The following is a 14,182-nucleotide window of genomic DNA, read 5'->3' as shown; positions in this document are numbered from 1 at the left end:
ACACTTACCTCTGTCTGATCTGAGGTCTTATCAGATCAGTTTTAATTGGACTGAGTGTCACCTTCAGATTTAATGTCTTCACTGGTCCCATTGACCTCATTCTTAGTATCACTTTCCTTCGATTCAGTGTTTGTGTCTTCACTCTGTTTTTCTCGACTACAGGACTTCACACTACTTTTTTTATCATCAGATCCCCTCTTTTCTGCCATAAAAGAAGACATTGACCACGGATTTTAAGGTAATATACAATAAGAACATGACTCTGAAAAAAAGTAAAACAACTGAGAGATAAAAGACAATCATTTCCCACAGATTGTAAGTAACAGTTCGGTGAATTTATCAAAGGGATAAAATTTGTAATATATGGGAGAGAAGGCAGGAAGGGGAATTCAAGGAAGCAAAAGGTCAAACAGTGGGTAAAGAACAAAAAAAAAAAACAAAAAACAGTGGGTAAATTCTCTCAATTGGTAAGAAGCTATTAAGTACACTGCAGAATATAGTATTTAAGTAAATTTCATTGTGCGTAAAAAAACATCAAAAAGCACTGGGAAAGGTACAAAAGACAGCATACAAAACTATGTTCATATGAGGTTAAATTACTAAGTTAGAAGGGTAAAAATGGTGACCCCAAAAGGTGAAAAGAAGTTGAATGTTTATAACAGGCATGTTTTAAAAAATACAACTACTTATTTTTAAATGCAAAAAAATTGTATATATATTTGAATATCCAAAAAGGATAAGCCTAATGGAAGAAAATGGATCTTAAATCCCAATCTAAACAACTGAACTTTTGTGCTTTGCTAAGAAAAGTAATATATATGCCATCTGAGAGTTGTTTTTCCAAAAAGAGAAATTAAAATTCAACTCAGCTGCAAATGAAGAATGAAAAAGGTAAACAACTGTTTCCTCTACTATTCTTTGGATGGGTAAGACCTCAGACTAGAGGTAAAAGTGGTACACAGAGCAAGCGTAGTCTAGCCTTTTTGGTTCCAATTATTCGCCCAACAAAAAATTTCTACAGAAAATACTAAAGCAAACTAGAAACTTCCTGGAAAAATTATTTTTTCCCTTACTCAGAATAGCCGGTCTGACAGAGTTAGTTAATAAGACAAAGACATTTTAAGAGAAACAGAACACTCTACAAAGTTTCTGTACAGTTATTAAGACACAACACCAAGTATTTAGGAAAGAGTAATGAAAACAAAATATGGTATGGGAGGGGCACCCACTCAGAGAACTAAAGATCTTATGTAAAGGAGCGTATTTAGTCCATAACACTTGCAAATTACACAAAGCAATGTCCAACTAGTTAAGTGCAAGACATGCTTCATGTCTGTCTGTCCACTTGTGAGAACTGTGTCAGGACAGTGGGCTCTAACTGACCTTGTGGGAAAGTCCTCCCTTTGTGCCTTATGGGCTTCTCCGGTGCACAGGTAGCTTCAATGACGAAGAGTCGTCTTGTTGTCCCGTAGAGGACTAGTAGTCAGTCCAATAATCTTATCTTCTGCCCTATGTAAATATGGTAGATCTTAATAGTCCTAAGGACATCCACAATGTGTGGTGGATTTCAGGGCTATGGATTAAAAAAGGAAACTCTCTTGATGAAGAGAGTACCTTACACTGGTTGCTGCTAGCTTTGTGTGGGAAACCACTTTTCATTTGTGGAGTGAGATAAACTGCTTCTATCAAAGCACCTGGAGTAATAAACTTGCTCTTTCGCATTTGCCATTACTAAATGCCCACTGTGGCTCACACCTGGCCCCAAAGTCCAGATCTTCAGTCATTTATTAAGGGTGCCTAGATGGCTACATTTTTTATAAATACTTTTTAAAATCCACTCATCTGCATACTGATTTTTAATTAATTTATTTTTACATAGCATTTTCAAAAGCCAACAAATGATGTAACTTCTAAAGAGATTCCAACGTTTAACTCTATCATGGCATACTCAATCATGGGAGACAAGCCTGATACAGTTTCCTTGGTATCTTCTCTCTTTCTACCAAGTCTCACATGGAAAATCCCTGTCTCTTCCTAATTTAAACATAACTAGGCTTATTCTGCTTAAATGAAAGTTTTACTAGGGGCCAGGCATGGTGGCTTACACCTGTAATCCCAGCACTTCAGGAGGCTGAAGCAGGAGGATTGCTTGAACCCAGGAGAGATCAAGATTAGACTGGGCAACATGGCAAAAACCCATCTCTACACAAAAATAAAAAAATAAAAAAAATTAGCCAAGCATGGTAGTGTGCACCTATAGTCCCAGCTACCCAGGAGACTGAGGTAGAAGGAAGGATCACCTGGGCCCAGGAGGTGAGCTGTGATAGTGCCACTGCACTCACCCTGGACGACACAGTGAGACCCCGTCTGAAAAAAACAAAAAGTTTTACTAAATTTCATGTCATCATCATTATAATTTTAGGACTAAAGGTAAGCAATTCAGGGCATCTTTTTGCTCTAGCCAGAAGTTACACAAACCTGCCTGTTTTTAGTAAGGCCAGTGTCATTTACTGCTCAATTTTGATTTCAAGTAGTTATGAAGGTTAGCTAGCTTTTATCCCTAAGAACCAACCCAAGTATTTTAAGTGGCACAAATGATAACATAGAATAGAGCAACTAAAGCTAACAATAGGAAATGTAAAACTAGAAACTTTCTCAAAACAAAAATTATTGATTTGATTTGAGAGTCATACCTGGCTCTTGAGAGTTGACCTCTCAACCCCCCAAAAAAAAATTACACACAAAGTCTTACAAAAAGATTGGGTAACATTCTTAAAACTAATGTTAAATCAGTAACCCTTTGTAGCAATTGCCTTTTGAATCACAGAAGCAATTTCTCAACCTGAATGGCAAACACTAGAGCATCTGGCAGTAAAGCAAAATTTTTCTGACTTTTTCAGTATTTTCCCACATTACAGAAAAAGCCAATGTATGATAAATATTCCAAAAACAGTGTGCTTATTTTAAGAAACTAAAAGCAGAGACCAAAAAATATGTCCATGGTTTCTGCTGCTAGTTCTATCTCAGTCTAGAGGAAAAACAAAAACAAAAAACCAGGACAGTTCCATTAAAGGATGTAATAAACAAGCAACACATAAAAGACTAGTATAATAAACCTAAAAAACAGCACATATATTATGCTGGTGATTAAACATGGAGACAGATAGGCAGAATGAAATGAAAAACGGAGAGCTGAGAAAATGAGAAGCCCCTCTCTCATTCCTAAAACCATGGAAAGCACAACAGCTCATTCAATACAAAATTAAAGATACTAAAAGAATCGGAAGAACACAAAATTCAGAAAGGAGACCCTGATGGTTAAAATAATTATCTTCCAATAAAGGCCAAGTTTGATGAGAATATTCTTGTGAAAACATGTCACACAAAATTAAGAAGTCCATTAATAGTATCAACAGCACAACAAATCAGTTATTGGGATGCCACAAAAAAAAAAAAAAAAAAAAAAAAAAGAAGAGAAAAAGGGGAAAGAGCATGTTGATTCCATTAAAAGAAGGTTAAGACACATGTAAGGTATTCAAAGTCTGGAGATTTAGATGTTAAGTACTGATTTAAATGAATGCTATAAATGAAGACTAAAGCAACAATGTACACTTACTTTATAAGACATATTATGAAACACTGCAGTGGGTAAAAAAAAGTAGCAAATAACCAAGGTAATGTAATAAATCCTGCAGCCTAATAACCCTGAAAGGTAATATAATACTTAAAAGAATCTACATGAAAAACCTCCAAGTTATCAACTGAAAGATGTGGTTTAACATGTTCTAAGAAAATACTAAGTAAACTGTCATTCTCACAAATCTAAGTAGGAGAGGGGGAAAGAATGCCTGTCTCCTACTGAATGGCATTCCTCAAAGGGAAAAGGAGTATGTATGAAATGGAACTCTGCCTGTGTCTGGAGAAAAGTGAGTGGGCAATTAGGGTGTGAAAACAGTTTCTTAATGAACTGAATTCTCATATAAACTAACCTTTCTCCTTGGATTTTCTCTCTTGTTCTCTGTCCCGACTTTTGCTCCTGTGTTTATATGACTTTCGATCCCGGCTTTTTGATCTTCTTCGATCCCGACTTCGAGATCTATGTTTTCTTTCTGATCGATCATGGCTTCTGCTTCGTCGCCGATCTCTACTTCTTAATAATTTAAAAAACAAAAAGACAACTTCAGCCAGCATTACAGTGAGTAAAGGCCTTGAATTAATAGCATCAGCTATTAATAACAAGATTAAGCAAAACAGCCTTACCAAGCAAATGAACAGAACTACTAAAACATATTTACATTAGAAATCTTAAGAACTGAAAATTATTGAAAATCTTTCTAAATTCAGTTTATCTCCAATAGTGCTAAGATAGTTATTGCTGTGCTCTTTAAGGCTCTTTAATTTGTAATTTTAATTAAAACAGTATGGCTGATTTCATATTTTATTTCTTGGAATCAGTAAGATAAGCACTTAAGAGACCATCAGGTATTCTGACTTTGTAAAAAGATTGTGTGAAATTTCCTAGACAGTGGGAAATATCACAGAAGTTGCCCTGAAGATGGAACTATTTATTCACTGATTCCACTTTCACAACCCGTCCCATCACTTACAGATGCTTAAGAGTTTCCCAAGTACCATCCCAAGGAATAATACTGGTAATTACTATTGTTTCTGAACACTCGTTATGAGCTGGACATCAGTCTCAGGTGTTTTATATATACCTGCTTCGCCTTCTTTCTCTACTTCGTGACCTTTTGTGGTCCCGAGATCTGCTGCATCTTCGGTCTGAAGTTCGGCTTGAGTGCCTACTTCGTGAACGACTTCTCTTTCTTCTTTCTCTGTCACGAGCCCTTTCTTTTTCTCTTTCTTCTTCTTCCCTTCGTCTTTTCCTTTCTCTTTCTTCTCTTTCTCTCTCTCGTTCTTTTTCTCTTTCTTCTCTTTCTTGCTTTTCCTTTTTTAGACGTTCATCCCGATCAGGTTCTTCGGTTCTTTTCCTTAACTTTTCCTAGAAAAATCAAGTTGGATTTTTATACAGCTATAACCTTAAGGCATTGTTAACAATGGTCAACTAATGTGAAGTAACCTGTAGACGAACTTATGGAATTGATACCCTCAAGGGCAATGCAGGTATTCCAACACCACGTATATGCACAAGATACCATGATTTGACTAAATCCTCAGGAATATTCTTCCCAAATCTGGCATTTCAAAATGCTTTCATAGTTTGATAAACAGCAAAATTTCACAGGAACTCGTAATCCTTCAAACAATTATACACTGGAAAATATCAATGAGAGGGTCATATCTCTACGTAAGTCATATTACAATATAGTTATTTTTATCTATAGCTAAAATACCTTTTTTAAAAAAAATAGCTAAAATGTATCTTTAGAAGAAACTTATGCTGGCCAAGCACAGTGGCTCAGCACTTTGGGAGGCCGAGGAGGGCAGATCACCTGAAGTCAGGAGTCAAGACCAGCCTGGCCAACATGGAAAAACTCCACCTCTACTAAAAAAATACAAAAATTAGCAGGGCATGGTGGTGCACACCTGCAATCACAGCTACTTGGGAGGCTGAGGCATGAGAATTGCTTGAACCCCAAAGGTGGAGGTTCCAGTAAGCCAAGATCATGCCACTGCACTCCAGCCTGGTGACAGAGCGAGACTGTCTCGAATAAAAAATTAGCTGGGCGTGATGGCGCATGCCTGTAGTCCCTGCTATTCAGGAGGCTGAGGCATGAGAATTGCTTAAACCGGGAGATGGAGGTTGTAGTGAGCTGAGATCACGTCACTGCACTCTAGGTGACAAAGTGAGAATCTGCCTCAAAAACAAACAAACAAACAAATCTTACTTTTAACTCTTCTACAGTAGCTTTAATTTTGGCATAGCCCATGTGTTGTTTGCCCATCAAATGATCATCTACCCGGGACTGGGCATCTCCTACTATCAAAAAGGCTCCACACACTTCACAAACTTCCATTTGTTTTTCTTGTGCGGCAAAACTTTCAATTGTCTGAAATGATAAATCAGTTAATATAAGAACATCTGAGGAAGAGAAACAAATCTGAAGAAAGTACTCAACATTTAGAAAAGATTTCTAATGTGTGTGAATTGCTCCTTTCCATTTCCCCAAAGCAGTAATATTGAGCTACAAGTGGTCAACTTTTAGAGAGGGATGTAAGACAACACTAACTTGCTGAATCATCCAGGAAAAATGCTGAGACCCACTATTCAATGTTCAACACCCACGACACCTTAAAAAATTTAAACCACCTTTCAGAAAGCCATCTACTTTAGTATGAATTCACTCCTTGCTTAGGCTCAAGGGATACGATGTCCATACACAAAAAGGAGCTGAGCTCACTAACTATAATCTGAACATATCCTATTCAATATGGAGGAACCAATGACCAATCATATTCGGCAATCAATAACATCTGAAACAGGTATGTTCTATTCTCCAGTTAAATGAATGAACTAAGAGTGTATTAATTTTTAACAAAGATATAAGCATGTACTGAGTAATTTATTACAACAAAAATGAGAATAAAACCGAGGCTCATATGAAAATTTATGATTTAAGGCAGTGATTGCCAAGCCAACAAAAAGTCAGAGAGACCTCTTTTCCTAACATTTTATTGGGATATAACCATACCCATTTGTTTCCTATACTTAAGTTGCTTGCATACTACACAAATGCAGAGTTTAGCAGGTGCCAGGGACCTTGTGGTCTACAAGTTGTGTTGACTCTAAACTTAGGACATCAGAATAGTTTTCAAAGGTTCTCAAATAAAAATGAATTCCGACTAATGAACAGGTAAGATAATGTGAAATGAGGTTTACTCACCGAGGTTGTGGACCTAAGCAGTTCTCTCTCTTCTTTTAATTGTTCAACTAATTTCATCATCCCCTGGGCTTCTTCTACTTTTCCTTCAGACCCTAATTCTTCAATCTTAGAAGAGTGGAGGAAAAAAACAGGTAAGATTTCTTTAAAACCAAACTATTTCCTTTTTTCCCCATGGTTCACTAGTGGCTGTCTTCCATCTTTTTTGTTGGGTTTTATTTACAAAAGCTTCTTTGGGTTTAACTTATCCTCAATTTTTTTTTTTTAACACTTCAATGAAGTATAACTGATGTGTTAAGAAAAATGCACTTTCGGCCAGGTGTGGTGGCCCATGCCTGTAATCCCAGCACTTTAGGAAGCCGAAGTGGGCAGATCACCTGAGGTCAGGAGTTCAAGACCAGCCTGGCCAACATGGTGAAACCCCGTCTCCACTAAAAATATAAAAATTAACCGAGCATGGTGGCAGGCGTCTATAATCCCAGCTACTCAGAAGGCTGAGGCAGGAGAATCACTTGACCCGGTAGGCAGAGGCAGCAGTGAGCCGAGATCATGACACTGCACTTCATTTAGCCTGGGTGACAGAGTGAGACTCCGCCTTAAAAAAAAAAAAGAAAAGAAAAGAAAAGAAAAATGCACCTTAAAAAAAAAAGGAGATGATGCATTCAGAGACTTTATCCTGCAAAAAAAAGGAAAACAAAAAAGAGAGAGAGAAAAAAAAACAGCATCTCACTATATTGCCCACGCTGGTCTTGAACTGCTGAGCTGCAGCGATCCTCCCACCTCAGCCTCCCAAAGTGCTGGGATTACAGGTGTGAGCCACCCGCTCTTTACAGTACCTCCTCCAGCCTCAATCCCAAACACAATCCTCAGGCAACCACAAATCTGCTTTCTGTCACTATAGGTCAATATGCAATTTCTAAAATTTTATATAAATAGTCATACAGTCTATATTCCTTTGTCTGGCTTCTTTCACTCAGCCTAAGTATTTTAAGATTCATCTATACCCTCTCACATAACTAATTCCTTTTTATTACTGACAGGTATTCCATCATATGGATATATCATAATTTAAATATCCACTCACCTGCTGAAAGATATTTTGATTCCAGCCTGGGTTTTGTTGTTTTTTTTTAATTGCTATTAAGACTACAGCACATTGGAGTACGAGTCTTTGTGTAGATATATATTTTTATTTCTCCTGGATAAGTACTTGGGAATGGAGTGGCTCATGGTACATTTTTAACTTTTTAAGAATCAGACTCCAGGGCCGGGCAGTGGCTTACACCTGTAATCTCAGCACTTTGGGAGGCCAAGGCGGGTGGGATCACTTGAGGTCAGGAGCTGGAGACCAGATTGGTCAACACAGTGAAACCCTGTCTCTACTAAAAATACAGCAATTAGCCAGGCATGATGGCACACGCCTATAATCTCTGCTACTCAGGAGGCTGAGGCACAAGAATTACATGAACCTAGGAGGCAGAGGTTGCAGTGAGCTGAGATGGCACCACTACACTCCAGACTGGGCAACAAAGCAAGACTGTCTCAACAAACCAGTAATAACAACAACAAAACAGACTCCAATATGATCTGCAGGAATGTAAAAGAAAGAAAAAGCCAGACTATTTTTTTCTAAAGTGGTTGTGCAATATTAAACTCCAGTTCGCACACATCCTTGCCAAAAGTTGGTATAATCAGATTTTTAAATTTTAGCTATTCTAACAGGTGTCAAATAGGTATTTTATTATAGTTTTAATCTGTATTTCCCTAGCGACTAATAGTGTTGAGCGTCTTCTCATATTTGCCATCCTTTCATATACATATATATGTATGTGTACACACACACACACGAGACAAGGTCTCACTCTGTTGCCCAAGTTGGAGTGCAGTGGCACAGACAGGTCTCACTGCAGTCTTGCCCTCCCAGGCTCAAGCAATTCTCCTGCCTCAGCCTCCTGTGTAGCCGGGACTAAAGGTGTACGCCATTACACCTGGCTAATTTTTGTGGCGTCTGGGTCTCAGTTTGTTGCCCAGGCTGGTCTCAAACTCTTGGGCTCAAGCAATCTTTCTGCCTCGGCCTCCCAAAGTGCTGGGATTATACACGAGTTACCAAACCCAGCCCATCTTTCTATTTTTGCTGGCTACATGTCTGTTTCAAGCATTTCCCGACATTAATGCACACAATTCTCACCTGTTGCAGAAGTACATCAATTTTGTCTGTTAGAACCTGAATTTTTTCTTCATTTTTGCCTGTTGGGCCAGCAGCCTGTTGAAGACAATAAAATGTATTACCAACAAGTATAAAACAAAGATAAACATTCAAACTCTCACATACCATACATAATATTTCTATTTGTTCAAATGTTCCCTATGCAGTTTAATAGAAGTAAAAAGAAAATAAAATAATTAAAATGTTTAGTTGAAAGGACAGTAATTTAATTATCTTCAACTGTTGGTCAATCACATATTGTCAGTTACTGCTATTTAAGAGAAAAATCTTATGATTAGCAAAATCAATGTTATGCTTGCTAATAAAAAAAAAAAAAGAATGCCTAGTAAGTTTTATATCATTCTAAAAGAACAAAGTAATGAATAGAAGGCAAGTTTCAAGAATATTAGGGAGGTCTCTGAGTCTCCAGAGAACAAGGACCCTTTACAAAGACTGTGAATGTATTTCACTTACCCCAGAAGACTGCTGGTTTTGAGATAATGCCAAACGAGCATGGCCTCGTCTGATCCTACGTTCTACTTCTGCAAGTAAACTTTGTAAGTATCGCAAAAAGTCTCTCTCATAGCCAACCTTCATGAAACGAGAGCTCTTCTCATACCTGATAAAAAGAAAAACACGTACTAATTTCTAAATCTTTATCCATTACAACTCAAATATTCTACCTTAACTAGCATCAACGACTACTGTATTTAGGCTGAAGGGTAAACCAGGTGTATTTGAAGTGACTCTGATTGCTCCTCATCATAGAGCATTATGTTTGGCTAACAGCACAGGCTTTACACAGGAGTTTAACCACTAGCTTTATCACTGTACTGGATCTGTGACAAGTGCCCTGGACCTGGGACAAGTCTCATCTATAATATTGGGGCTGAGCATGGTGTCTCATGCTTGCAACCCCAGCACTTTGGGAGGCCAAGACAGGTGGATCACTTGAGGTCAGGAGTTCAAGATCAGCTGGCCAACATGGTAAAACCCGGTCTCTACTAAAAATACAAAATTATTAGCCAGGTGTGGTGGTGAGTGCCTGTAATCCCAGCTACTTGGGAGGCTGAGGCAGGAGAACTGCTTGAACCCAGGAGGCAGAGGTTGCAGCAAGCCGAGATCATGCCACTGTACTCCAGCCTGGGCAACAGAGTGAGGCTGTCTTAAAAAAAAATTAAAAAAGAAAAAAAGTTGGCCAAGTGCAGTGGCTTAAGCCTATAATCCCAGCACTTCGGGATTCATGAGGTCAGGAGATCGAGACCATCCTGGCCAACATGGTGAAACCCCATCTCTACTAAAAATGTAAAAATTAGCTGGGTTTGGCACGTGCCTGTAATCCCAACTACTCAGGAGGCTGAGGCACGAGAATTGCTTGAACCCAGGAGGTGGAGCTTGCCGTGAGCCGAGATCTCGCCACTGCACTCCAGCCTGGCAACAGAGACTCCGTTTCATAGAAAAAAAAAAAAAAAAAACCAAATGGGCTATAGAAAAAAACCTTGACATATAGGATGCACTCATGTGGTGGCTATCAGTATTATTACTGAAGCTATATAACTTTCTTACTATCCCCAGCCAGTGACTGGACTTCTCTCAGACACTCATTTTACATTTAATTTCAATTATTTCCTTAACCCTTGTCCCCCTTAAACTAAATTATGGGGTGGGGGGGCAAAATGACTTACTGTTTTCGTAGATTTTCATCATGAATTTTTTCACATGGACCTGGGGAAAAAGGAAATCTAATTGTATAAATTATCTGTGATATTAGCAACCTTTTCTCTTGCCAAAAAAAAGTTATTTTTTTTAAAAAGATTCATTTTATCACTGAGTAGTTTGTAGACATCTAAATTGATCCTACCGAATCATGAAGCATCATACTCAAATAGCACATAAAAATGATCTGCTCAGTCTTCAAAGTCAATATAATAGAGAGCAACAATATATGGTAAAAAGAGAAAGGAGGGAGAGAGAGAGAAAAGGAGGGAAGGTGAAATGAAATTGTTCCTTATTGCCACCAAAGAAAACTGATGGGGTAGACCACTGGACCGAACCACTGCTGACCTTATTTTCAAATCTATTTATAAAGTCAAATAGCACTAGACTAGTACCCTAGTCCTACTCCTTCCCACCTCTAAAAAGCAATTATCGGCCGGGTGCGGTGGCTCACACCTGTAATCCCAGCACTTTGGGAGGCCGAGACGGGTGGATTAGGAGGTCAAGAAGTCGAGACCATCCTGGTCGACATGGTGAAACCCGTCTCTACTAAAAATACAAAAATTAGCTGGGCATGGTGGCATACGCCTATAGTCCCAGCTACTCGGGACGCTGAGGCAGGAGAATTGCTTGAACCCAGGAGACGGAGGTTGCGGTGAGCCGAGATCGCACCATTGCACTCCAGCCTGGGTAACAAGAGCAAAACTCCGTCTCAAAAATAAATAAATAGATAAAAATAAAAAGCAATTATCTTAACTCTTTGCTATTTCTTCTCAAATTTACCTCCACCTTTCTAAATTCCATGCTTATTTTGTTATTTATCAATCCTAGGTATCAAAATTTTAGGATAAATAAACATTTAGTGTTTATATTAGGCAAATACTATTCACCGTCAGGCCAAGCAGAGGTGCATTATGAGACACTTCTGAGGTACTTTTCTCAGAATTTTTTTTTTTTTTTTGAGGCAAGAGTCTCACTTTGTCATCCAGGCTGGAGTGCAGTGGTGCAATCTTAGCTCACTGCAACCTCTGCCTCCTAGGTTCAAGGGATTCTCCTGCCTCAGCCTCCCAAGTAGCTGGGATTACAGGAGCCCACCACCACGCTCAGCTAATTTTTTTGTATTTTTAGTAGAGACAGGATTTCACCCTGTTGGCCAAGCTGTTCTCAAACTCCAACCCCTAAGTAATCCACCCTCCTTTGCCTCCCAAAGTGATGGGATTACAGGTGCGAGCCTAGTTTTTTCTATGTATTCTCAAATTCTTCTCAAACACTTCAACTCAGCTATAGAAACTATCTTGATACTAATTTCACTTATAACTCAAAATATATCAGAAATCAGTTTTATTTTCTTCCAAGGCCTTCTGCCTTACTTCAGTCTGTGATAACTTATTTTCTAAGCTCACTATAGAATGATTATCTTGATGAATTCCTTTTCTGCTCTGTAGTAGAAGAGAATTGCTACATCTTTTTTTTTCCTTGCACTCCTTCGTAATGCATGTTTTTTCTTTCCTCTTTCTTGGTTTATAGACAGGTTTTGGTGGAGTTTCCTGAGAAAAGGTCCGTGGGGGATAAATCTGCTGAGACCATGTGTATCTGAAAATGTCTTTTTTCCCCTCATGTTTTGATCTTTGGCTATACAGCTAAGCCTGGCAGACATATTTTCACTCAGCCTAAGGATGTTTCTCCAATGGTCTTCAACTTCCACCGTTGTTACTGACCAGTCTTAGGTAATTCTGTGACCTACACCCACCCTCACCACCCTCATGTTCTAAAATACGGGGGTATGCCTAGGTATGGATCTTTTCATTCACGGTCCTGATCACTTGTAGGGCCTACTCAACCTAAAGACCAATGTCCTTTAGTACTGCAGTTTTCTTTTTTCTTAAGCAATTCCCTCTGCTTTTATTTTGTCCACAACTATTAAGCTGGTATTATAGTTCCTAGACTAAGGTTTTTTTTTTTTAATCCTTCTGTCCTACTGCCCAACATTCCAGCAAATTTCCTTAATTTTATTTTCAAATCTTTCCAGTGATTTTAGTTTTGATTTCTCCAGTTTTAATTTCTAAGAGCTTTTTTTTCAAAAAATGTTTTTCAAACTTTTCCACAAGTTCCCTTTTTATGGCATCCTATTATTGCTGATGAATATAGTATCTTCTTATATTTCTCTGAAGATACTAAATTTCTTAAGATTTTGAAAAATCTCTCTTCTGCTTTCCCCATTATCTCCAATTCCACTAAATTCTTCTTTCTCTGTTGGTTTTTTGTTAATCTCTCATGTTGAAGGATTTCTTTGAACGTCTGGCTGGTGGTCCTTGGCAGGCAACTAATTTTTAAAAAGACACTTCCAAAATCTGACTGGAAGTTAGTAGGGATTAGGCAGGGGTTGTCAACTCATGAATGGGCTGTACCATAGGAAAACCAGGCAGTAAGACTTTCTTTTAAGAGATTCCCCAAGGGTCAGTACCTGTAGAGATCACTTCTCAGGAACTGTTCACTTTCTCTAGAGAAGAATCCTCTTTTCTTCTGCCTGGGGAAAAACATCTGGCTGTATCCTTCTAGGAACAGGGCAGAGGAGAGCCCCACCAATAAAAATATAGATTCATTTAATCTCTTTTACATTCTTATTTTTACTCACTACTGCCCCCGCTGTGTCTGAAATCTCAAGATCTGGACTGGTCCTGCCTTAATATGCTCCTAAAGCTCTAAGGCAAACATTGTACATAATGAATTGACTTCTTTTACATATCCAGAATGATCCTGGTTATGTACCACCCTTGAAAGACTGAGGAAATATTCAATTATTATTTTTTTTTTTGTGGCTCAGATAAACTAGTCTCTCTAGTCCAATTTCTCAAGGAAATAACCCTCTCTTCTCCTGCGGTATACGGGTGGGAGAGGTAGGATCAACAGATGCACAGGACCACCTATACTAGTGGCAATTTTGCATCTCAGGGGACCTCTGGCAATGTCTGAAGACATTTCTGGGTGTCACAACAGGGGGGTGTTACTGGTATATAGTGGGTAGAGGCCAGGGATGTTGCTCAACATCCCACAATGCATGAAAAGCCCCCTCCAAAACTGGCTCAAAACGTCAACCATGTCAAGGTTGAGAAACCCTGAACTAGACTATAGACTCATCTCTCTCATTTTCAGCCCCATGACTCAACCCTGCCTTCTGTGGTACCTGGTGCCTCCAAATCCTGAGCCTGTCCAGGGTTCTGCTGATCAAACACTCGCTTCTGTTTAGTATCCCCTTCTGCAGGCATTTAGGGTACAGGTTGCTCTGCTCTGTTGCGTTTGCTGCTACTCCTCCATCCACTTGTCATCTTCCAAAAATTTGCTGACATCTCTAATGTTATTTCCTCTTCCATTTACATCTTTTTAAAAATTTTTTCATTTAAGTGGAGTTTTGGGAGGG

General features: G+C 38.7%; 1 protein-coding gene across 6 annotated transcripts in view; it reads right to left on the bottom strand.

The window, feature by feature from the left end:
* LUC7L3 (LUC7 like 3 pre-mRNA splicing factor) overlaps positions 1-14,182 on the bottom strand; it is a 36,406-nt gene that overhangs the window by 5,510 nt on the left and 16,714 nt on the right. The window contains exons 1-10 of one of the 6 annotated variants that reach the window (XM_064367539.1): positions 13,949-13,991; positions 13,229-13,291; positions 10,734-10,773; positions 9,523-9,667; positions 9,031-9,105; positions 6,846-6,950; positions 5,850-6,011; positions 4,719-5,002; positions 3,990-4,150; positions 62-202 (exon numbers count right to left, since the gene is read on the bottom strand). In XM_064367539.1, coding sequence (XP_064223609.1) covers positions 62-202; positions 3,990-4,150; positions 4,719-5,002; positions 5,850-6,011; positions 6,846-6,950; positions 9,031-9,105; positions 9,523-9,645 — 1,051 coding nt within the window. In that variant the 5' untranslated portion in view covers positions 9,646-9,667; positions 10,734-10,773; positions 13,229-13,291; positions 13,949-13,991. Of the gene's footprint in view, positions 1-8; positions 203-1,383; positions 1,510-3,989; positions 4,151-4,718; positions 5,003-5,849; positions 6,012-6,845; positions 6,951-9,030; positions 9,106-9,522; positions 9,668-10,733; positions 10,774-13,228; positions 13,302-13,948; positions 14,120-14,182 lie in introns of those variants that run through there. The other 5 variants (XM_064367537.1, XM_064367538.1, XM_012463555.2 and 2 more) reach the window with 5 other exon arrangements.

Source organism: Aotus nancymaae, unplaced genomic scaffold, assembly GCF_030222135.1.
Source record: "Aotus nancymaae isolate 86718 unplaced genomic scaffold, 86718_ANA_hifiasm-v0.15.2.pri h1tg000072l, whole genome shotgun sequence".
NCBI classification, from domain to species: Eukaryota; Metazoa; Chordata; class Mammalia; order Primates; family Aotidae; genus Aotus; species Aotus nancymaae.
This window is presented reverse-complemented; position numbering and strand designations above follow the sequence as displayed.